The sequence below is a fragment of the Bombina bombina genome, chromosome 6, assembly GCF_027579735.1.
Source record: "Bombina bombina isolate aBomBom1 chromosome 6, aBomBom1.pri, whole genome shotgun sequence".
Taxonomy (NCBI): domain Eukaryota; kingdom Metazoa; phylum Chordata; class Amphibia; order Anura; family Bombinatoridae; genus Bombina; species Bombina bombina.
This window is the reverse complement of record NC_069504.1, coordinates 897,627,452-897,651,776: the sequence shown is the minus strand read 5'-3', so window position 1 is coordinate 897,651,776 and position 24,325 is coordinate 897,627,452. Positions and strand designations below refer to the sequence as shown.

Sequence of the window (24,325 nt, the reverse complement as noted above, 5' to 3'; positions counted from 1 at the left end):
TCCAGCTCCTTAGCTTAGATTCCTGCTTTTTCAAATAAAGATAGCAAGAGAACAAAAAAATGATAATAGGAGCAAATCTGAATCGTGAAAGAACAAATTTGGGTTTAGTAAAATTATGCATATTATTGTCATCTTGAAAGTGAGAACCCTCACAAACTTGTTTAGGGTTTTCAAATCTGAGATGGGGTTGAAAGTCACTTCCTTCTTTGGAACAATGAACAGATTGGAGTAAAACCCTTAACCATGTTCAGATACAGGTACTGGGGTAATTACTACCATATCCTCTAAATCCTAAACACAATGAATGAAGGCAGTCGCCTTTGCAGGATTTTTGGGTACATGAGACAGATGGAATCGTCCTCGAGGAGGCCTGGAGCAAAATCATATTTTTAACCCTGGGATATGATGTTTTGAACCCAGGGATCCTGGACTGATGGTAACCAGGCCTTCTAAAAAAGACTCAGTCTGCCCCCTACCAGAACTGGGGGCTCCACCTTTATTGGCATTGGACTTCTTGTACTGCTTGCTCTTTGCCCATGAACAACCAGGCTTCCAGGCCCGCTTAGAAGGCTCAGGATTTTGAGAAGAGGACTGATCTCCTGAGGAACAAAAGGAACAAATCTCTGGTTAATTTTATAAGCGTTAATTGCTACTACAAGCTCGCGGTAGCAATAATCAGCCACTTGTAATGGCTGATTATTTATCGCCCGCCCGCAAATTAGCACTCCACTTATAGGGTATTTCTATGTCCCTGTATCATTCAGCTTGCTGGAAATCTCTTCTGTCTTCTTTGTGAATGATATGTCCCCGGGATAAAGGGTCTCACTTTGATTTGATCTCCCAAACATTAATCCATAAATAAGTAGCCTAACACCTCTATTCTCAACCTTCTCTTGGAGGTCAAGAACAAAACTGCGGATAGATGGGAAGTGGGAGCGAATTTAAGCTCTTGTGTGGGTTCTTGGCCTCCTTCTAGTGGCGTTCACCATGGAGTGCTTCAGGCTGCCCATAGCAGAACACTATTTTGCACTGAGGTACTCTTAGCAAATAGCGTGCTAGCCATACAACATAATGCCAGCTGAGAGTAGCTCAGTGCAAAATAGCGTTCTGCCGTGGGCGGCCTGAAGCTTTCAACGCGTCTAACGATGCAGACAAATAAAAGAACTTTCAGCATGAAGAATTATATACTTTGTGATTGAAAGTCCCCTTTATTTGTTGCACTGGTAAATTCTAGTGTTTTAGAAACGTTAGGATTTACTATCACTTTAACTTCATTTATATTTGGTTCTCATTTCAAAATGTAGTCTCTGTTACTTTATAACTTAAAAGATACAAAGAATGCATATTTACACATTCTTAATCAAGCTGACTATTGATTCGTCAAGTTCACCTTCAGAAACAACGGTTTTAATTCAACCCCTTGCTGTTTGACTAAGTGACAGCTTCATGGTTCTGGCATATCTAATATCATTTATTTGCATCAATGGCATTCAAGTCATTAAGACTCTGCTACTCCTTATTTAAACTGCCTTTTTAAGAGGAATACAGATGGAAATAATACATATTCAAACAGGAGTGTAAGTTGAAATACACAAATAACCTTCTGAAGTGGTGAATTTTGACTTTCAGCTTTAAATTTCGCTACTTTGAATTGCATGCTCTTCCTAATAGTTTTCTAAAATAGGGCTAGATTAATAGTGAGCAGTACTTTGTGCTCCCACTTGTGCTTTCACTTCGCTAGACGGAGTATTTTTGCGTTCATCGGGTAGTGAGCATATTACAAAAGTAAAAAGTTTGCAAACGAGCCCTAACCAGACGCGCGCAAAAATCCAAACTTTGGATATCGTGACCGTGTTAACTTATTCCGTCATAGATTTCAATGGTGCGTGAAAAGTGAAGAAAAAAAAAAGAAAAAAACACCATTACTCGTGCATAAACCCGATCACGCTTTAACCAAGTGTGCTAACACAATATAAAATATGAATATTTCACATTCAAATATTCTTCACATAGAAGAATATGTTCTATTTATTCATAAATAAATATTTCCATATTTATATGATTTTTTTTGGTAAAATATATATCTATACATATATATATATATATATATATATATATTTATATATATATATATATATATATATATATATATAGATATAGATATACATAGGAATATCTATTTTAAAATACTTTGAACATATTCCCCTATTTACATTATATACACAGTGTAAAGCCCTTTGCAGTCTTTTTTTCATAACACCGGAGACCTTATATCTTTGAGCCCTTAAAACTTTTTATTACAATTTTTTTAAAATAATTTTTATTAAATAGTGTTATTATGAATGTTTGCAACTTTTTGGTTGAGCATAACAGTTAACCAGAGCTTTGAATTCACTCTATCCTGACACATGTTAAATTCAAATGCGCTCGAGCGAAGCATGCAAGAGCCGTGTGTAACAGTTAGCACGCCACTCGTAATCTAGCCCATAATAGGGTAAAATCAATTTCTTGTTGCTACAGAGTTCATACAAAGGCACAAATAAAGGGATAACAACACAAAAAGTGTTTTGTAATTTGAGTGGATTTTAGCTTAGAGGTGGGGCTTAGATGTTAGGTAGTTAGCATTGGGGGGTTGTGGCAGTATAGTGGTTAATTGGTTAGGGGCTATTGACGGTATAGGGGTTAAGTAGTGTAGGGGGTGTTTGTGGTGGGTTAATGGCGGTATAGGAGTTAATAGGTTAGGAAGTGTATTGCAGTGGGCTATTGGCGGTTTAGAGTTTATTAGGTTAGGAAGTTTATTGCGGTGAGCTACTGGCGGTTTAGGGGTTAAGAAGTGTAGGGTTAGTTTGCGGTGGTGGGTTATGGTGGTTTAGGGGTACATAGGAATAGTTATTACTTTCTGTGCTATATATTTTTAAAGGGATTGCATCAGATCCCTTTTAAATATATCACTGCTTTGCAGCACTTTCAATCATCGGGGCCTTAGTCTGCTGAAATGGTTTATAAATCCAGGTTTTATCTCTCTTTTCTGGGAAAGATGTTGTTTAGATTCTATTATCTCTTCTGTGACTGGAGGCTGAAAAGCTTTTCTTCCTCAAGTCGGAAGTCCAAAGGCTATTCTGGAGCTTCTAATTGTTTTGTCCTTTTTGCCAGAACAGGGAACAGAAGTCAGTCTTCTTCTCTCAGAAACTAGTTCCTTTGGCTCTGTCTAGAAGCCTCGTTCTGGATCTTGTCTAGCAGTTCAAGAATCTTCTCCCTTTTCCTATGCTGCATAAAGGTATGGCCCTCAATCCTGAAGTTTTGGTAAGGGGAAGGGTGCACCTTTTTCAGGAAGGCTAGGCGTTCTGTTCTAAATACCTGTGGTTTGAAGAATAGTTTCTTAGAGTTATTGACTAGGTTCAGAATTAGGCCTCTTATAAGAGGGTTGTTCTGTCCTCTCTTCCTAAAAATCTTGCGAAGACCCAGGCCTTTTTTGGTTTTAGTATCTATGCGAGTGATTGTTTGTGTTCTTCTGTTGGAACAGGGGATGGGATTTTATCTTAATCTCTTTTCTCTTTCCAAGAGGGAAGCAACTTTTAAATCGTTTTTTTTGGATCTTTAAGATCTGAACATGTTTGTCAGATTTCCTATTTTCAAACTGGAATCTATTTGGAGCATTCTGCAGAATCTCTCTCTTACAGACTGTTATTGTTTCTTTTACTATATGGTTGGAATATTAATTTTCTATATAGTTCTCTGGTTTCCCAGACAAGGGTTGTTTTTTTACGAGAGTTCAGATAGATTTAGTTTTAATCTCTCTTTGATAGTTCTAAGAAGGTTGCAGCTAGAGTTAGCTTGTCTAATTCTTCAGTCTTTTTCTTTTCTCTCAATTGCTCTTCTATATCGAGGTATTCGGTCTAATGTTTGCTGCATTGGATACTTTTCAGTTTGCTAATTTTTTCTTGAGGTCTTTTCAGCTTTGTATGCTTTAGCAATGGTGCAGAGGTCACTGTGATGAGAGTGGGAAGTGACGTCACCGGATGGGGCAGGGCTTAGGTCCGTTAGTCTATGTCGCAGTTACTAAGTGAGATCAATGCTACCAGATGTATATTTCAATGCTCTGCAATAAAACAGTGTTGTACCCTCTTTGATGTATTCTGCATCTCATGACATGGTGTGGAGCCAGTGTTCAATGCCTTTACTTTCCAAGAATGGGAAGAATTTGACTTTGAAATAGTTATGAATAAACTCAGTGCCCACTTTGTGCCCAAAAGAAATGTGATTCATGAGAGGGCTTGTTTTCACAAACGTGCTCAGCGTGTGGGAGAATCTGTGGAGTCATTTGTGTGCAGTCTGTATAAACTAGCTGAATTCTGTGAGTTTGGTGTTGCTAAAGAGGAGCAAATCAGAGACAGAATAGTCATAGGAATTGCAGATGCTGAAGTCTCACTGAAGCTACAGTTAGAGTCTGATTTAACATTAGATGGGGCTATTAGGAAGTGCTGATCTGAGGTCTGAGAGTATTGTGGATGAAGTGCAGCAGTTCAGGAGAGCTGCTAGTGAAAGGCACAGTGTGAGCGGTAGAACTAGGGCAACAGATAGGCCCAGAAGTGGATGGGCGCAGCATGCCCGATGCACACGGTGCAACCGTGCCCATGATCAGAGTGTCATATGCCCTGCTAAAGACAAAAGATGTAGAAAATGTAACAGGATGGGCCATTTTGAAGTGGTGTGTAAGACTGAATATATTAAGGAGATGCAGGTGGATAGCGACCAGGAGGGTCAAGAAGTGTCCTTTGTACGATGATTGGAGAGTTACTCTTACTGTAATGGGAGCCAAAGTTGCCTTTAAGATTGACAAAGGAGCAGACATCACTGTAATGCCTCTTGCAGCATTCATAAAACTGCCTCGACAGCCCCAGCTGGCGAAAGTCACAACAAAAGTCCATAGTCCTGGTGGCTGCATTGAAATCTCTTGCCAGCTGCGAGTACAACCAAAGGAAATTCACCATGTGGGTGCATGTGATTAGAGGTCAGTGTGTTAACAACTTATTGAGCAGAAAAGCAGCCTGTGGATTGGGCCTAGTAGCCATAGTGAATGAGATCTCAGAAGATATGTTTGGTGAATTGGGCCTACTGAATTGCAATCCAGTCCGTATATCACTTAAAGGTGACGCAGTCCCATACAGCATTACCACTCCCCGTAGAATTCTGTTCCTGCTCATGCCTCAAGTGGAGAAGGAGCTTCTGCATATGAAGAATATGGGGGTTATTAAAGAGGTTGTTGAAGCAACTGATTGGTGTGCCCCCATTGTGCCTGTTGCAAAGAAAAACGGGAAGGTACGCATCTGCGTAGACTTGAAAAGGCTGAATGAGGCGGTGAAGAGAGAGAGATATGTGTTGCCGACACTTGAAGACATAGTTTTGAAATTGGCTGGGGTGAAGTTCTTCTCTACATTGGATGCTTCTAGCGGCTTCTGGCAGATACCTCTAGATCCAAAGTGCCGCAAACTGACTACCTTCATTACACCGGTAGGTCGGTTTTGCTTCTGCAGACTCCCCTTCGGGATATCCTCTGCTCCTGAAATCTTTTAAAGAGAAATGAGTTCTCTCCTAAGAGACCACGTGGGCATGGCAGTCATCATGGACGACATCTTAGTGTATGGGTCTACATTGGAGGAACATGATCAGCGATTGAGCTGTGTGCTGCAGACTATCAGAGAGTCTGGGCTGAAGCTAAATAAAGAGAAATGCCATTTTAGGAAAGCTGAGTTATGTTTCTTTGGGCATATCATTAATGGGGATAGCATCAAGCCAGACCCCGAGAAAATTTGTGCTATTGAACAGATGAAAAGTCCTTCTGATGTACATGAGCTGAGACAAATATTGGGCCTTGTAAATTATGTGGGCAAGTTCCTTCCAAATTTATCCACAATACTACACCCTATCACAGAGTTGCTAAAGAAAGATGTTGCCTGGGTCTGGGGACCTTAACAGGAAGAATCTTTTATGCAGGTCAAGTCCCTGCTGGGGCCTGCCCAAGTGTTGGGGTTCTACGACCCTTCCAAAAAGACTGTGGTTAGTGCTGATGCGAGCAGTTATGGGTTAGGGGCCGCCCTCCTGCAGTTGAATGAAAACAAACTACAGCCCATCGCCTACTGTTCCCGTACACTGACGGCTGCTGAGTCAAAATACGCCCAAATTGAGAGAGAGTCCCTGGCTGCAGTTTGGGCCTGTGAGCGCTTTCAGCGTTACCTAGTGGGTTTAGAGAAATTTAGTCTGGAGACTGACGTGGAATGTACAAAATCATATTCACTGCGAAAGAACTGAACTCTGTGGAAGCGAACTGCATTCCGTTATCACTCACCAACTCCATTGATATGCCCCACCAGGCGAACAAGCTCTTGAGACGAGTAATAACGGCTTGACTTGTGATTTCATTCAAAGGTGCAATTTCCAAATACCTGGAATAGTAGTCGATCACGACTAGGAACTTTTTCCCGTGCAGTTCGCACAGAAGTTATAAAGTACATAAAAGAAGGTTGGCCCGAGAGTTGGGTAGCCTGGATGTCTTTAAGTGCTTACCAGTCAGAAAGGTCGCAGCTCACGGTGCTGGATGGGTTGGTGCTGGTCCAGGACCGCATTGTTATTCCTGTTAGCATGCGGCAGGAGATGTTAAACAGGATTCATGATGGCCACTTAGGCATTACAAAGTGCAGAGAAAGGGCAGCTATGGCAGTATGGTGGCCTGGGATCAATTCCGACATTGCAAACCATGTGTCTAAATGTGCCTTTTGCCGGGAACGTCGGCCTACTCAGAGAAGGGAGCCCTTGATTTCTACTCCGCTGCCTGCAGGCCCGTAGCAGAAAATAGCTGCTGATTTGTGCGAACTGCACGGGAAAAAGTTCCTAGTCATGATCGACTACTATTCCAGGTATTTGGAAATTGCACCTTTGAATGAAATCACAAGTCAAGCCGTTATCACTCGTCTCAAGAGCTTGTTCGCCCGGTGGGGCATATCAATGGAGTTGGTGAGTGATAACGGAATGCAGTTCACTTCCACAGAGTTCAGTTCTTTCGCAGAGAATATGATTTTGTACATTCCACGTCAAGTCCACATTACCCGCAGACCAATGGAATGGCTGAAAGGGCAGTTCAAACAACAAAGTTAATTTTGAAGCAATCTGAGCCGTACCTGGCCCTCTTGTCCTATAGGGCGACGCCCATTCAAGCCACGGGGTTTAGCCCGGCACAGCTGATGCTAGGACGCCAGATTCGCACCACCTTTCCCTCTGTGGGTGTCTTCCAGCCAACTAGCTATATTCCTCGGGATGAGGTCCTTAGGAGGGATGAAGAGGCAAAAAGGGGCTATCGATTCTTCTATGACAGGAGACATTCTGTGAGGCCCTTGCAGGAGCTGAATGCGGGGCAAAGTGTCAGAATTAAACTGGATGATGAGAAGAAATGGAAGATACCTGCTACGGTAATTGGATGCTCTCCAGAACCAAGGTCTTACGTAGTCCTTACTGAAGGAGGGACAGTTACACGTCGAAATCGTAAACATCTTCATCCTGTACCTGAGAGTTTGGAACTGGATGCCTCAGTGGTGAAACTTCCGGCCCGATATCAGGATTGACATTAGTTAGAACAGTTACCGAAAGTATGGGCAGATTAATCCCATGGTCACTGTGGACTAGGGTAGTCTACCCCAATGTTCAAGTCAGGATATAATTCATGTTGTTTATGCAGATATTCTCTTTAACCTGTTATTTTTATATTCTATACAAAACTGTTGTTGTATGCTTCTTGTATACCTTGTTATTTGTTGTATCCAAATGAAAAAAAAATGTATGTTTTGTCCTTTGAAAAGGGGGAAGATGTGATGAGAGTGGGAAGTGACATCACCGGATGGGGCGGGGCTTAGGTCCGTTAGTCTATGTCGCAGTTACTAAGTGAGATCAATGCTACCAGATGTATATTTCCATGCTCTGCAATAAAACAGTGTTGTACCCTCTTTGCTGTGTCCTGCATCTCATGACATTCACAATCAGCAAATGTATTTATTAAGATCACAGGACAAGTTGATTCCTGTCTGGTTGGCTGTATCATAGCTTATTATTTTGATTGTGATCTCTTCAGATGCAAGTCCTTTATGTGGAGGGGCCATCTGGGGGTCTCTGAGGGCATATGGGGTTTGGTTTGCTTGGCAGGTGAGGTTTCCAATTAATGTTTTGTACTAAGTGCAATTTTTCAGAGTTCTTTAGAGTTGACCTCTGTTGAAGCAAGTCTTTTCTGTGTTTTTCAATCAGACTATGTTTTGCAGTGGTCTACTTCTATCTTCAAGGGGAACTTGTAGTTCCCTAGCTATGAAGGAAGTGTCTCAAATTCTTTCCTGGGCAGAAATCAATTGTTATCTGATTTCTGCAGTTCATGTTCCGGGAGTGAACAACTGGGATGCAGTTTTTCACTGTTTTCAGTCACTGCATCCAGTAGTTACTTTGGTAGCTTAATGGATGTTTTCATATAGTTTATGTTTTTCTTCCTCTGGTTCTTCCTAGAGTATTTTCTTAGTTCAGGCTAGTTTCCTGGTTGTTTTTGTTTGGCCTTGCACATTCTGGTATGCAAACCTGGTTCAGGTATCTAGTTGCCTTCCTTTGTCTTTTTCCTCTGTGTTCAGATCTTTTTGTCTCTAAGTCCGTTCTTGTCATCAGGATTTGAATGGTGTGGGGATTGAATAGTAAGTTCTCAGGTTGAGAAGTTTCTCTGATTCTCTTGTTGAGACTTTGATACAGGCCTGCAAGCTTGTGACTAGGAAGATTCATCATTAGGTGTGGAAGGCCGTTATTTTCTGTTGTATAGATCATGTTTTTTCCTGGGCATTCTTTAAGAATTTCTTGGGTTTTGCTATTCTTTGCAGGATGGTTTATCTGCCAGATATTTGAAAGGTCACCAGTTTTCTGCTCTTTCAGTTTTATTCCACCTGAAGATTGTTACTCCTTATGTCATTCCTGGTTTTGTTCTAACTTTGGCTAGAAGTTAACATGTTCTATAGCCAATTTCTTAGATTTTGTTTTCTTTTGGCTATCACTTCTGCTGGAAGAATCTGAGTTGTCTGCTCTCTCATGGGATTCTCCTTATCTTATATTTTTTTCAGGATAAGGCAATGTTGTGGTCTATATTTTACTTTTTTCCTTAGGATTTCAGACACATTTCTAGTTTGTTTGTTCATTTTTCTGCTTCTTGTTTATTTTTTAGAATGAGGCTTCTGTTGTCCAATTTTGCAACGTAGCTTCTTGGTCTCTTTTGCATACTTTTATTAATTTCTATCATTTTGATGTTTTTTTGCATTTTCCAAGGCAGCCTCTGATAGTAAATCCTTCAGGCAGTTATTTCAGGATAATTTAATTTTGCCTGTTGGTCTTTCTAAGTTTATATTAACCTTTGGGTTCTATTATTCTTTGGGTTCTATTTGTGCTGCAGATTTTGTTTCTCTGTGAAATTTTTTTTTCTTTTTATCCCAACCTTATTTCCAATTACTTGTGGACTCCACATCTTGGGTATTAGTTTCCAGAAATAATGGCTTGTGGACTCTCACGACTTGCATGAAAGAAAACATAATTTATGCTCACCTGATAAATTAATTTATTTCATGGTGGCGAGAGTCCACGAGACCCCACCCTGTGACTTTTGATTTATTTTTGTAGACAATCTTTTTTTTCTGATCCTATTATTTTGCTCTTATTTCTTTTCCTACCACTTTTGCTTGTCTATAAGTAAGACTAAGTTGCCAGTGAGGTGGAAGGGGTTTTATAGAGATTTTGGGGTTTGGGAATCTTTGCCTAATCCTAGTGGCAGGGAAGAGTAATTCCCAGGCGTAATGGATTGTGGACTCTCACCACCATGAATCTAATTTATCAGGTAAGCATAAATTGTGTTTTTTCACTCCTAGGTTGTCCCAGATATAGCTGTTATTTCATAATGGTAAGAAAAGGTGGCTGTGTCTGACTGATTTTTATGGTCTTGGGTTAAATAAGCTCCTATCATTTCACCATTATCCATGCAGACCATTTAAAATCACCTGTGGTCAGCACAAGTCAGTATTTATTTTCTAAGCATGTTGTGATATATACTGTCAAGCTATTTTCCAGAATTCACAAATGAAATCATTATTCCATCAGGGTTTTTTTTAACAAAAATGTATAATCTCAACTCTGCCAACAGTTTATGAACAATAAGAGAAGACAAAAGAAAAAGTAGCCATGTGATCCACGTTAGCGCAATATAAGCTGCTAATGAACTCATTTAAAAGGACATAAACCCCACACTTTTATTCATGAGTCAGATAGAGCATGCAATTTTAAACAGCTTTCCAATTTAATTCTATTATTCATATTTTCTTCATTTTCTTGTAAACATTTTTTAAAAAGCAGGGATGGAAGCTCAGCAGTGTGCGTGTGTCCGTAGCAATATATGGTAGCAGTTTTGCAACGTTATACATTAGAAAAAGCACTAGATGGCAGCACTATTTCCTATCATGTAGTGCTTTAGGCATGTGCATGCTACCTAAGTATCTCTTCAGCAAAGAATAACATGAGAACAAAGCAAAATATTATAATAGAAATAAATGTGAAACTTTTTTTCAAATTGCATTCTCTATCTGAATAATAAAAGAAAAATGATGGGTTTCATGTCCCTTTAAAGCACAGTTTTTTAAAGACGGGTATTTCTATAGTACAAACTATTACATTCACCACTGATGTAAGTTCTCCAGTTATAGATCAGCATCTGAAATGTTGGACAATAAGTTGACCTACAGTACATAACAATAGGTCACTTTTAGTATAAAAGGACTAGGTTTAGTACTTTCTCCACTGCTTAACTATCAGCTAGATTCAGCGCTATAGGGAAATTAACGACCGCCACAAAAGCGGCGTTATTTCACCTCCCTATAGCGCTGCTATTACAAGTTCACAAAAAGCAGGCTTGTGCGGGCGATATAGTTGCATTGAGCTCCATACCACACCGAAAACAAGCGCTGCTTTGACGTGCTTGTGCACGATTTCCCCATAGACATCAATGGGGAGAGCCGGCAAAAAAAAAGCTTAACACCTGCAATCACGGAGACAGAAGCTCCGTAACGCAGCCCCATTGATGTCTATGGGGAAAGTAAAAGTTATGTTTTAACACCCTAACATAAAAACCACATCTAAACACCACTAATCTGCTGCCCCCAACATCGCCGCAACCTACATAATGTTATTAACCCCTAATCTGCCGCCCTTAACATAGCCGCCACCTACTATAAAACTATTAACCCCTAATCTGCCGCCCCCAATGTCGCCGCCACTATACTGAAGTTACCAACCCCTAAACCTCTGGCCTCCAACATCACTAACACTAAATAAAGACATTAACCCCTAAACCTTACCCTAACCCTAACGTAACCCTAACCCTAACACCCCCTAACTTAAATATAATTAAAATAAATCTAAATAAACTTTACAATTATTACCTAAATAATAACTATTTAAAACTAAATACATACCTGTAAAATAAAACCTAAGATAGCTACACTATAACTAATAGTTATATTGTATCTATCTTAGGTTTTATTTTTATTTCACAGGTAAGTTTGTAATTATTTTAGGTTGAAATAATTTTTATTAGTTTTCAAGTAATTAACATCATAAAATGTACAACAACATTGACATGTAAAGTATAGCTTACAAAATATCTGGCTGAATTGGCTCCTATACACTCTTGTCCTGCCATATAACTGATGGAGCACTAGGGCATGTTAGATAATTAAGTCCAGCAATTCCTGGGGCTCTGGAAGCCCAATCTCAATAAGTTGTTGTCTTCTGTGGTCAAGTTACTCTTTGCTATCTAGTATATATGACCACCAAAGTAGATATTTAAACTTAAGAACCCAAAAGTAAAAATCAACATAACAGAAACCTGTAACCAATGCATATGTCTTAGCCTATACATTTTGCCTATAGTTTGTATTTATTTTAACTAGGTAGACTAGTTAGTAAATAGTTAATAGTTATTAAATTAAAAATAAACACTAAATTACAAAAAATAAAAAACGAAATTATCAAAAATAAAAAAGAATTACTCCTAATCTAATAGCCTTATCAAAATAAAAGAGCCCCCCTAAAATAAAAAAACCCTAGCCTACACTAAACTGCCAATGGCCCTTAAAAGGGCCATTTGTGGGGCATTGCCCCAATGAAATCAGCTCTTTTACCTGTAAAAAAAATACAAACATCCCCCAACAGTAAAACCCACCACCCAACCAACCAACCCCCCAAATAAAAACTAAATAAACCTAAGCTAACCATTATCCTGAAAAGGGCATTTGGATGGGCTTTTCCCTTAAAAGGGCATTTAGCTCTTTTACATTGCCCAAACCCACCCAAAAAACCCTTAAAAAACACTAACCCTCGACGATCCACTTACAGTTATAGAAGTCTGGACATCCATCCTCATCCAGCCGGCGAAGTCATCATCCAGGCAGCAAGAAGTCTTCATACGGGCGGCATCTTCTATCTTCATCCATCCGGCGCGGAGCGGGTCCATCTTTAAGACATCCGGCGCGGAGCATCCTCTTCTTACCATTGTCGCTGGAAAATGAAGTTTCCCTTTAAGTGACGTCATCCAAGATGGTGTCCCTTACATTCCTATTGGCTGAAAGATTTCTATCAGCCAATAGGAATTAAAGGGGAAAAAATCCTATTGGCTGTTGCAATCAGCCAATAGAATTGAGCTTTCATCCTATTGGCTTATCCAATAAAGTCTTTTTCTTTTGTGTCATAAAGTAACAGCATCCAAAGTGCTAACATACATTTTATAGGTTATGTTGTCAAGTGTTTTGTTCCCTCCATTTATGCCAAATGTCTATGATCTACATATATGGCTAGAAGGTTGAATCACCTGTTGGAGGAACAAATATTTTTTTTATTAAAGGGACAGTAAACACCTTGTAATTACAAAAATATTCTATTGTCTTGCTAAAAAAATATCAGCTAAGTCTATTTTTTTTTCAAAAACATATTAACAGTAATTAAAGTATTTTTCAAATTTGTTTTATTATGCATAACATTTAAAGGGCCATGATACCCAAATGTTGAAACACTTGAAAGTGATGCAGCATAGCTGTAAAAAGCTGACTAGAAAATATCACCTGAACATCTCTATGTAAAAAAGAAAGATATTTTACCTCAAAAGTTCCTTAGTAGCCACATCCCATTGTAAAGGACTTCTAAGCAGCAAATCAGTATGTCTGTCCCGGGACAGCTAAGGGATTGAAGCCTTGTGCACTCTCATGTTATTTCCCTATTCAGTTTAAGGAAGTTTACTATGAAATCTCATGAGAGTTAAGTCAAATCTCATGAGATCACAGTAAAAGAGTTCATGACCTCAGCACTGCTGATGATGATTGGCTGCTGTTCATTTCTTCATTTTTTTTTACCTGCAGCTGGGTATAACTTTTTACACAGAACTTACTCTGCTGAGGTGAGGAAATTGTGAAGCGATGCTCAGGTGATACTTTCCTGACAGTTTTTTTTACAGTTATACTGCATTAGTTTCAAGTGATTTAGCATATGAGTATTATGTCCCTTTAAGCAAAGATCACATCATGTATGGTTCTACATGTATAGTTTGATGTGAGTAAAAGAATAACTTGTCAGTTAGAAAATCACCTTTTGTTTTCCCATCAGGTATCGGATGAGAAAACAGAACTGCCCAAGCTGCAAATACTCATGGTGTGAGACTCTTAAGGATGATGATATGAAGTTGAGAAAGGTGAGCACTGGCAGTTAAAGGGACATTAAACTCATGGGTACAACTACTTTAGAATGGTCATTACTTACCACGCTAGTGTTTTTAGTTTTACTTCTTTATCTGCAGCTCTCTCATTTAACCCATTACAGAAGTTGGTTGGCAAAGTTCTGCATCTTTATATTGGGTGCTGCTATCTTGCTTCACATACATTGTTGCCTCCTGTGACAGAAGCAGCTTTCACAGATCAGTTACGTTACTTGCTTTTTGACAGCTGTGTCTATACTTTGGATTATCTTGCACAATTTTTTAACACAGTTTAACCATTACATAGCAAATATATATATATATAAAAAAAGCCCTCAGGAATAATATAGAGAACTGCAGCCAGTTTTGTGAACTCTAAACTGAAGTGCACAGTAATGGTTATCAAGAAGACAACAATATCACAGATCTGTGAATGCACGCTGCTTTTGTCACAGTGTGCATGAATACTTAAACTTCGGCGTCCCATTGTGAAAATGCAGAGTTTCACGAACCAGCACTTCTAAAGGGTTAAAATAAGAGGACGGCTTTGAACAGAGCTGCAGGCACAAGAGAATAAACAATAACATGGTTAGAAACAACTAAATTAAAGTTGTGCCCAGCAGTTTAATGTCCTTTAAAGGGGTCGATTCCAATCCTTCCAGGGTTTTTTTCAGATGTTGTAAAAGTGAGAAGTGTTTTTTTGTTTTGTTTTTTCATTTAATTTTTTATTTTTTTGCTTTTTTAACAGTGATCACAATCTTTCAGAGTCAAACACAGCTGACATTGTTAACTCACACTAGATTTAGAGGCCTATTTATTAAATGTCTGTCGGACCTGATCCGACAGTGCGGATCAGGTCCGACAGACATCGCTGAATGTGGAGAGCAATACGCTCTCCGTATTCAGCATTGCACCAGCAGCTCTTGTGAGCTGCTGGTGCAACACCACCCTCTGCAGACTCGCGGCCAATCGGCCGCCAGCAGAGGGGTGTCAATCAACCCAATCGTACTCGATCGGGTTGAATTCCGGCGATTCCTGTCCACCTCATCAGAGCAGGCGGACAGGGTTATGGAGCAGCGGTCTTTAGACTGCTGCTTCATAACTGGTGTTTCTGGCGAGTCTGCAGGCTCGCCAGAAACACGGGCCCTCAAGCTCCGTTCAGAGCTTGATAGATAGGCCCCATAATCTCCATTTCCCCACAACAGCAAACTGAACTGCTGATCATGTATAGCGATCACTGAAATATCAAATGGGTTATAGGGGTTGATGTGCATGTGTGTAGCAATTCGATAGTTGAGTTAATATGCCATTTGTGTGTAAGGGCATGATGGGTATACTAAGCTTGTTTGCTCAATGATTATTTTAAAAATTTTAATATGTTAAAAGTATTTTTTTTTTTAATTTATCAATAAAACCTTGTTTTCTGTTTTGGAGAGATTTTCATCTATAATCAAGAAGAGCTGTGTAATATATTTCCATTAGAAGAAAATGGCCACAACTTATCTCATCTCTTGAAAGAGGATTGTAATAGTTATCACACTATAAATCATGAAAGTGCTAAGTGACGAGGTTTTAAAGACAGCCTAAAGCTGAAAACTCACTGCACAGATCGCTATTTAAAAAACCCACTAAACAGACTAAGGGGCCGATTTATCATGTTAGGGCGGACATGATCCTTGTGAAATGCTTGTGCATTACCGCCCCCTGCAGATTTGCAACCAATCGGCCACTAGCAGGGGGTGTCAATCAACCCGATTGTATCCGATTGGGCTGATTGCTGTCTGCCGCCTCAGAGGTGGCGGACGAGTTAACGAGCAGAGGTCTTAAGACCGCTGCCTCTTAACTCTTGTTTCTGGCGAGACTGAAGGCTCGCGCGGAAACAGCTGCATAAGGCTGAATAGGGGACTTAATAAATCAGCCCCTATGACTTCAAAAACCCACTGCACAGACCTCTATTTCCAAACCTCATTCTCACTGTTTAAAACAGGGTTTTCTATTTGCTGCATTTCTATAACTGTCAAAAGGTTGCAGTTTTAAACAAACAAGAGTGGCAAATACTTATCTCTTGATGACGACACGATAGCCAAGAGAAATTCAGTTCCTAAAGAGATGAATATTGTACTTTACAATCCCAAAATATGTGAGTATGAAATAAAAGCAAAGATATTTAGAGCGCATTTGCATTTCTTAATGTTGCCGTTGTGATTTCCACATTCTCACGTTTCCTGCAGATCTCTTTGCTTTTTGAGAAATCACATATCTTTCTATTAAATATATATGTAAATGTATGTCCCGCCACTACTAAGGGACTATGCAATAGTACTGAATATAGGTTTAATGAATCTAGACCATATATTCATATATACATCTAAGAAACATAGAATTATTGCAAAGAAAATTAGCTTGTCCCCAGAACTACTCTGTATACATTGTTACCAATGCACCAGAGAACTCTGGGTAAGATATGCAAATTAGATATACAATATATCACGCATTTTGTTTCCAAGTACTGTTTTAAACACAGCAATCTCCTTTATGGGTTGGATGCAGCAAAAAAAACCACTTCTGGACAGCTGTTTGTTTGTTTTTAACTCTCATCAGCAGAAGATTTTTCTGCTATCTGCTTGGATCCGATCAGAACTTTTCCCAATATGGAAATGTTATTGCTTGGATTGTGATCACTTAGAACTTGAAAAACATGGGAGACAAAAAAAATGCTGATAAACGGGATCGGAAAGATTGGAATCTACCCCTAAATAACCTAATCATATTACGTGATAGTTTTATCCTATGGACAGAATAAAATGCTTTTCATTTGATATATGTTTTTATGTCGGATTCTGCAAATTAATCCTATGTTTTTTTATCTAGTTAAGGTGCACACTTTCATCAATAAGGCCTATTTAACAACGGTCTGTCGGACCTGATCCGACAGTGTGGATCAGGTCCGACAGACCTTGCTGAATGCGGAGAGCAATACGCTCTCCATATTCAGCATTGCACCAGCAGCTCTTGTGAGCTGCTGGTGCAACGCCGCCCCCTGCAGATTCGCGGCCAATTGGCCACCAGCAGGGAGGTGTCAATCAACCCGATCGTATTCAGTTAGGTTATAGGCTCGCCAGAAACACGGGCCCTCAAGCTCCATCCGGAGCTTGATAAATGGGCCCCATAGTCTCTACGATAGTTACAATATGTACATTAAACTCACATGAGAACTCTTTCTTTCTGATAGGTGGACTTTATCTGGATAAACAGAGATCAGAAGTTTTTTGAGTGGTTTGTAAGCCTACTAACCAAGCTTGAGCTGGACCAAGCTGATGAAGAACCTGAAGGTAAGTATTTTCTTTGCCACCACTGACCCGTTCATTAGTTTAAAGGGATATGAAACCCAAACATTTTCTTTTTCAGACAGAGCACACCATTTAAAAAAAGTATCAACTTTGCCTCGTTCCAATTATATTCTGTGTTGAAGAGATACCTAGGTAGGCACCTGGAGCACTACATAGCACTATATAGCAAGAAAGAGTGCAGAGATCTAGTGCTCTTGCAAATGGATAACCTTCTTGCAAAACTGCTGCCATATAGTGCTCTAAAAAACGGGCTGGCTCCTAAGCATTCATCCCTGCATTTCAACAAAATATGCCAAGTGAACGAAGAAAACTGATTACAGAAGTAAAATAGAAAGTTGTTTAAAATCTCATGCTCCATCTGAATCTAGGGTTGCCAAGTGTCCAGTATTCAACTGGACAGTCCAGTATTTTAACAGGCTGTCCAGTAAATTCTGTACAAAAATACTGGACACTTAAATGTCCAGTATTTTTAAAGACCCCTGTCAGCTAAATGTAAAGGACCTTCTAGGCCTTTATGCATTAGAAATATGACTCAAAAAGAAGTTACACTGTGCATTTTCTATTATATGTGTTACAGGCAACCATGAGGGTGGTCAATCATTGCTGGGTTGGTTACCTCTAGCATCCAAGGGGGTTACATCACTGCTCTGTACATGTGTTACTGGCAACCAAGGGGATAAAATGACTGCATAATTATTTTTTGCTCTCAGAGTTTCAGGCTCATATTACGAGTTGAAAGTAAAAAGTTTGCTCTCTCATGTTCATAACGTCACAGTAAAAAATAGACTTTGAGAAGTTGTGAATACAAAATCACATTCCCCCCATAGACTTCAATGTAGCTGAAAAATACCTAGCACCCACAAATCACATAAACACGATGGCGGTTATTTAAAAGCATAATATAAGAAGATAATATTGCATCTTTTATAATCTAATGTTCTGCGGATAGCAGAATATGTTCTATGTATTCTTAAAGAGATATTTAAATGTATATCTGATGGATATTTGCACAAATATATATTTATACATACATATATATATAAACTTGATTATATATAGGTCTAGATGTATACAGATATATATGATTATCTATTTAAAAATACATAGAACATATTCCCCGTTACATAGTTAAACACTAATGAATATTGCATAAATATGTTTTTCATGTTTTCATCTACTTAACTGCAAAGGGCTCCAATGCACTTATATATATATGTCTATATTTGTATGCATATGTATTTAAGTGTTTATATTCTGTATATACGTATATACAAATATAAATACATATGTACACACATATACACACATATACATATTTAGCCATGTGTATGAATGTACAGTATCTATGTTAAAGCCCTTTGCAGTCTTTTTTTTATATAGAACACTTGAGACCTCATATCTTTGAGCCCTTATAACTTTTTAATGCAATATTTTTATTTAATATTTTTGTATCAGATAGTGTTATTATGAGTGTAACTGTACTTTTAAATGTTGATGTGTTTTGTAAATTCAGCAACGTATATCAAGGGAATTAAGCACATTTGATAATAGGAGTAAATTGGAAAATCATTTAAAATTGCCTGTAATATTCTATCTGAATCCGGAAAGAACAAAAATGGGTTTTATATCCCTTTAGTAGGTCCCATACGATGTAACCTGTAGTGTACTGCAAACATTTAACAATAAATGCTCTCAAGAATTAGAACATTATATTTTTTTATCAAGGCAAAGAATTTACTAGACATGTGCAAAAATGCATACTTTATTATTCAGTTTGTAAACAAATAATGTAGTTATCCTCTTTCTTTGGCAATTACTTTGATCTGACACCAGATAAAAGAGCAATTTAAAATATCTAAATAGCTGATTTCTAAGTTTTAATAGGGCTGTTTTTCAAGTTCTCAGTATACTGTAAATAAGCCTTCTTTACTAGGTGTGTTACAGTATGATGAGCTTGTAGGCAACTTGGTAAATGGAGGCCTGCACTGAATTAAGCATGGACATAACTGCTAGAGGTTTTTGGGTGATCCAGGGTGATCCAGTTGCTGCTGGGTGATTCGGGTGATCCAGTTGCTGCTATCATTAAGAGATATTCTTTGTGTCCTCATATTTAAATATACAAACATATTTATTGCAGATATGTGCAGAACATCTGACCATTTAATAGTTTTTGGTAGGAACACTTTTACTATGTCAAGGGCACTTGGCAATCAGGCAAAATTTTGAATCTTATGATATATGGAAGCCTTATTATTCTGTAATAGTTCTGCTTACATACGAACCCAGTACAAAAAGAGTGGTGTCTTGCAGGGGAATAATATATTGTAATACTTCAAAGTGTTTTTTCACTATAGGCAGGTTGTTTCGCCCTCGTTGGGACTCTTCAGTATGATGTAGGTGCTATGTTATTGGACTCAAGCATTGATTTTAGGTTTACGGCTATATGCCAGTTTTGCTGATAATTACATTCATTTTCATAACCACACTTACAAAGCGTGAAATTAATGCTTGAGCAAAACAGCAGCACCAACCATAGACAGCCTGTTTGGCCCATTTGGGGCTCATTCCTCCATTGTATTAATCCTAGCAAAAAATAAATGTACTTATCTGTGCAAAATTGCAACACTTCAAATTCAAAATCCATTTCAATATAATGGGCAGCCCTGTAGCAAAGGGTGGAATACTCGAGGACATCAGCATCAACCATAATGACTTGAGTGAGAAAGAGTCCCAAAGTAGCGAAACAGGCTGCCTATGGTTGATGCTGTGTTATTTAAGCCTCATGTATTTCACAGTTTGCTATACTACTGGTTTAAACTGACAGAAGCATAAGGGGTGCCATATTAAAATGCTTTTTGAATTAGTAATACTCTGTGGGATAATTTGTATATTCTATGCATTGTATATTTATTCCTTGCTGAACTAATTAAATGGAGGGTTTATCTCACTCTATTAACAACAATACATTTATTTGGTACAATGGGAGTCCCTGCTCTAAAGGATTTCCATGGGTGTAAGTGCAGACCCTGTTCCAAGGAGCTTACAATCTAGTGTTTCAGTGCTTTGCTCAAAGAGCTTACATTCTTGTATTTAAGGAGAACTTACCTCTGGGTACTTACAGTGTAGAGAAATAAAAGAAATCCCTGATGTAAGACTGCACTCAGCATGTGACATAACACTAGTCCCTCTGAAATCTTCAATCTTCCTGCCACTACCATAGAGTATTCCAGTCTTTGTTATACTGCTTGCCAGATATGAATCAGCCTATGCACATCTTGTAAGGATTTGTCATCCAATGCAAGAACATAGGTGCATGACACACTGTACCTCATAATGCAGTTTTTTTTTTCAATTTCTAATCTGAGGTATAAAATACAGGACCATCCCATGACCTATCAAATTGTGTGCTCCACTAGGACTCTCTGCTTCAAAAATCCAACAGTAGTACTTGTCCCACAGTGACTGTAGACATTCAAGTTTAGTTTCACAGATTGTTCCAGGTTGCTGCAGTTCTCAGATAAAATTGTAAACCAGCTGCAAGGTGCTTATTGGTGTCCCTACGTCAAGGCATTGCATTGAGGATATAAGTGCAAACCTATTAATCATATCATTGTATTCTCTTCACCAAAATCCTTAACATTATTACATTAGACAGATATGTGCAGTAAGAATGGATTTAAGCCATTCAATTTTATTTAATATCAGTTTATTAAAGTTATAGCAGTGTAAGTATAATTATGCTTTATTGTTGGTGTTATGACTCAAGTTCTAGTGTCATAGAGATGATTTGTATATTGTATATCAATAAGCCTTGAAAAGTACAGAAAGCTTTAAACATACAGAACCAAATAAAGCTAAAGATTTCTATGAAATGGGAAAGTAAAGAAAAAGAGTGACAGAAATGTGAGAAATTATCTGACCTCACTGCACATGTCTGTAGGCTCTTGGAGCAGGATCTGTATTTACAATCTAATGTGGTAATGGGATGTCTTGCTCAAAGAGCTAACAAACTTGTTAATCTCAGAAAATCTTACCTTAGATACTTACAGTTTAGTAATATAAAAATCCTTGAAGGAAATCTGCCATCAGCGCTTATACTGCTGGCCAGATGCGTATCAGTCTGATCTGAATTTATTTCAGATCCCCAGTTGCCCTTTCTTCATCCTCAAGCAGAAAAAAACCAGCTGCATCAGATGCAGCACCCTACAGTACAGTGTTTAATGAGGGTCCCAGTACGAGTGAGTGTGCAGCGTATAAATTGCAGACCCATGCCGTGGGATTTATATTCTAGGCCTTTACTAGAAGTCCTTGCTTTAGAGCATTTGCAGACTAATGATGCAGTAATTATTACCATCTTTAAAGCTGGTTTAAAGCCTTTACTGCCAGCTGCAAGTCTTATAAAGATACGTAAAGGAAGCACAGAAAAGCATTGGTGTGTCCTACAGTTATGACTATAATTCTTATAATGCTATAATATGTTTAAAAAATATATTTATAAATATTATATTTATTATATTATATTTTATAAATTATATTTATTGTTAAATAAAGGTGTGAAGATAATATTAATTATTATTATGTAAGGTTTGTATGCTATGTTTTGTCTCAGAATACTGGTGCCCATAGGAAGCTACAAAGTTTAATCTATTACTTCTGTAATTTATCTGTATTATTTTACAATGTATAAAAAGATGACTTAGCATTATTCAGTTACTGAGTTGGGGTGATCATTGTAACACTACCTGTAGTAATTGGTAATCATACCTGCAGCTCCCACCGGATGCCATTTGCATTGTGTTGGAGGTAGTCACTGTTCTTCTTACCAGCACATATACAGAGCTGTAGTTGTAAAGTCTAGCCCAGTCAATACTGAAGCTCAGCAGGATCAATCTGGCAACTCTAGTAAAGTTAGCATCAGTTATGAGGGTGGTTGCTTTGTGTTGTCAGTTGGTTTTGTGACATAACTGCTGCATCACATAAGCCACTCCCCTAAGACTGTTACCATGACAACCAGGCATCACATTATACCATGACTGTCAGTTTAGCCTTTTATTAGTGTAGCTTTAACATAAGATATTTAATTATGCATAATAAAACAACTTTGGAATATACTCATTTATTTTGCCCATTTTCATGTAATTAGCTCTGAAAATTGTACATTGAGTTGGAACTGCATCCTGCTGACTTTTCAGAGCTAACTCTGCAACAAATATTTTCCTAATTGGCTTTAATAGATAACAACTGCAAAAAAAATCACTTTATACTAACTTAATGGCAATGATTAGCCTTGTTGTCTGCCGACTCAAACTTATTTGGCTCCTCCAAATAAGGTGAGTATTGGGTGCAGTTTTTCTATTGAAAACCAATTGCAGTAAACAGGATTTTATTTTGATAAACAAATGTTTACACTTGGCTGATATGTTATTCTATAGAACAGTAACAGAAATGCCTCCTAATTACAAGGTGTTTACTGTCCCTTTAAGTTCTAACAAAACTCCCATTATAAATCCTGAGTTTCCAGTGCTTATATGTTGGGAATAGATTATTAAAATGTCATGAACTGCTTTGGTCTGGTAATATCTACAGAGCTATGGCTGAGCCTCAGGATCATGTCATGTGATTACCTCTGGGGTTACCAGCCATACTAATTAGCATATGTAATTGTGCAGTGTAGCTAATAAACTACAGGTGCTAGGTCTGTCATTATTTAATAGTAGATTCCCCACATTTAGAAGTCTTTATGTCTGTATCAATTGTATATTAATTATAGCTGATCTGAACCATACAAATAGGGTGTCCGGTATTTTAGCAGGCTGTCCAGTACAATCTGTACAAAAATACTGGACACTTAAAGACCTCTGCCAGCTAAATGTAAAGGGCCTCCTAGGCCTTTATGCATTAGAAATATGGCTCAAAAAGAAGTTACACTGTGCATTTTCTATTATATGTGTTTTAGGCAAACATGGGGTTTGTTCAATCATTGCTGGGTGTTTACTTCTGGTAGCCAAAGGGGTCACATCACTACTACGTACATGTGTTACTGGCAACCAAGGGGATAAAATGACTGCTTAGTTGTGAAAAATATATGTGGTGGGATCAAGGATGGGGCCTAAGGTTGAGCTTTTGTGGGGACATTGTGTGAACCCAGCTACAACCCGTGTCCAGTCACCTATAGGTTGTCCGGTATTTTTATAGCGCACAGCTGGCAACCCTATCTGAATCATGAAAGAAAAAGTTGGGGTTTTCTTTAAAGAAGTATCATATTTTAAATTTTACTGCCTAAAGATCACCTTTGTATTTTTATTGACTATATAAACAAAAATTTTTGTTGTACTATTAAACTGCTACAATAATGCTTATATTAAAAGGACACAAAAGTCAAAATTAAACTTTCATGATTCAGATAGAGCATGCAATTTTAAGCAACTTTCCAATTTATTTCCATTAACAAAATGTGCATTCTTTTTATATTTGCACTTTTTGAGTCATCAGCTCCTACTGAGCATGTGCAAAAATTCACAGCATATACGTATATACATTTGTGATTGGCTGATAGCTGTCACATGATACAGGAGGAGTGGAAATAGACATAACTTTGAAATTTGTCAGAAACAAATCTACTAGTCATTTGAAGTTCAGACTAAGAGGCCTATTTATCAAGCCGTCAACCACAAATACACTGGAATTCCGCAGCGTAATTGTGGTGAGCTTGATTCGCCTCATTTATCAAAGCCTACAGACCGGCAAAAGTAGAAATCTGTGACGTAACATATGATCTTTATTTAGTTGCGGTGGGCTCCGGGAGCGGTGGGATAGGGGTTAATAACATAATGTAGGTGGCGGCAGTGTAGGGGGCAGCAGATTAGGGGTTAATAATATACTGTAGGTGGCGGTGGGCTCTGGGAGCGGCGGAATAGGGGTTAATAACTTTATTAGCGTAAAGGTGGGCTCCGGGAGTGGCGAGATAGGGGTTAATAACTTTATTTAGTTGCGGCGGGGTCCGGAAGTGGCGGGATAGGGGTTAAAAAGTTTAGTATAGTGTGGTGTTGTGGGGGTTTAGTGACATTATACAAATAAAGCTGTAAAAAAGCTGAATAGCAGCGAAATCGATGACTGTTAGTTAACAACAGTCCGCTGCTCATCGCCCCGTACTTGGTGCGCGGCTTTTTGACAGCTTTTT

The 24,325-nt window shown here is 38.5% G+C and overlaps 1 protein-coding gene across 1 annotated transcript in view; it reads left to right on the top strand.

The window, feature by feature from the left end:
- The window catches only part of NOX5 (NADPH oxidase 5), a 209,147-nt gene that overhangs the window by 178,373 nt on the left and 6,449 nt on the right, over nt 1-24,325 (top strand). The window contains exons 13-14 of the mRNA XM_053719575.1: nt 13,708-13,792; nt 17,028-17,127. Of these exons, the coding sequence (XP_053575550.1) occupies nt 13,708-13,792; nt 17,028-17,127 (185 nt within the window). The remainder of the gene's footprint in view (nt 1-13,707; nt 13,793-17,027; nt 17,128-24,325) is intronic.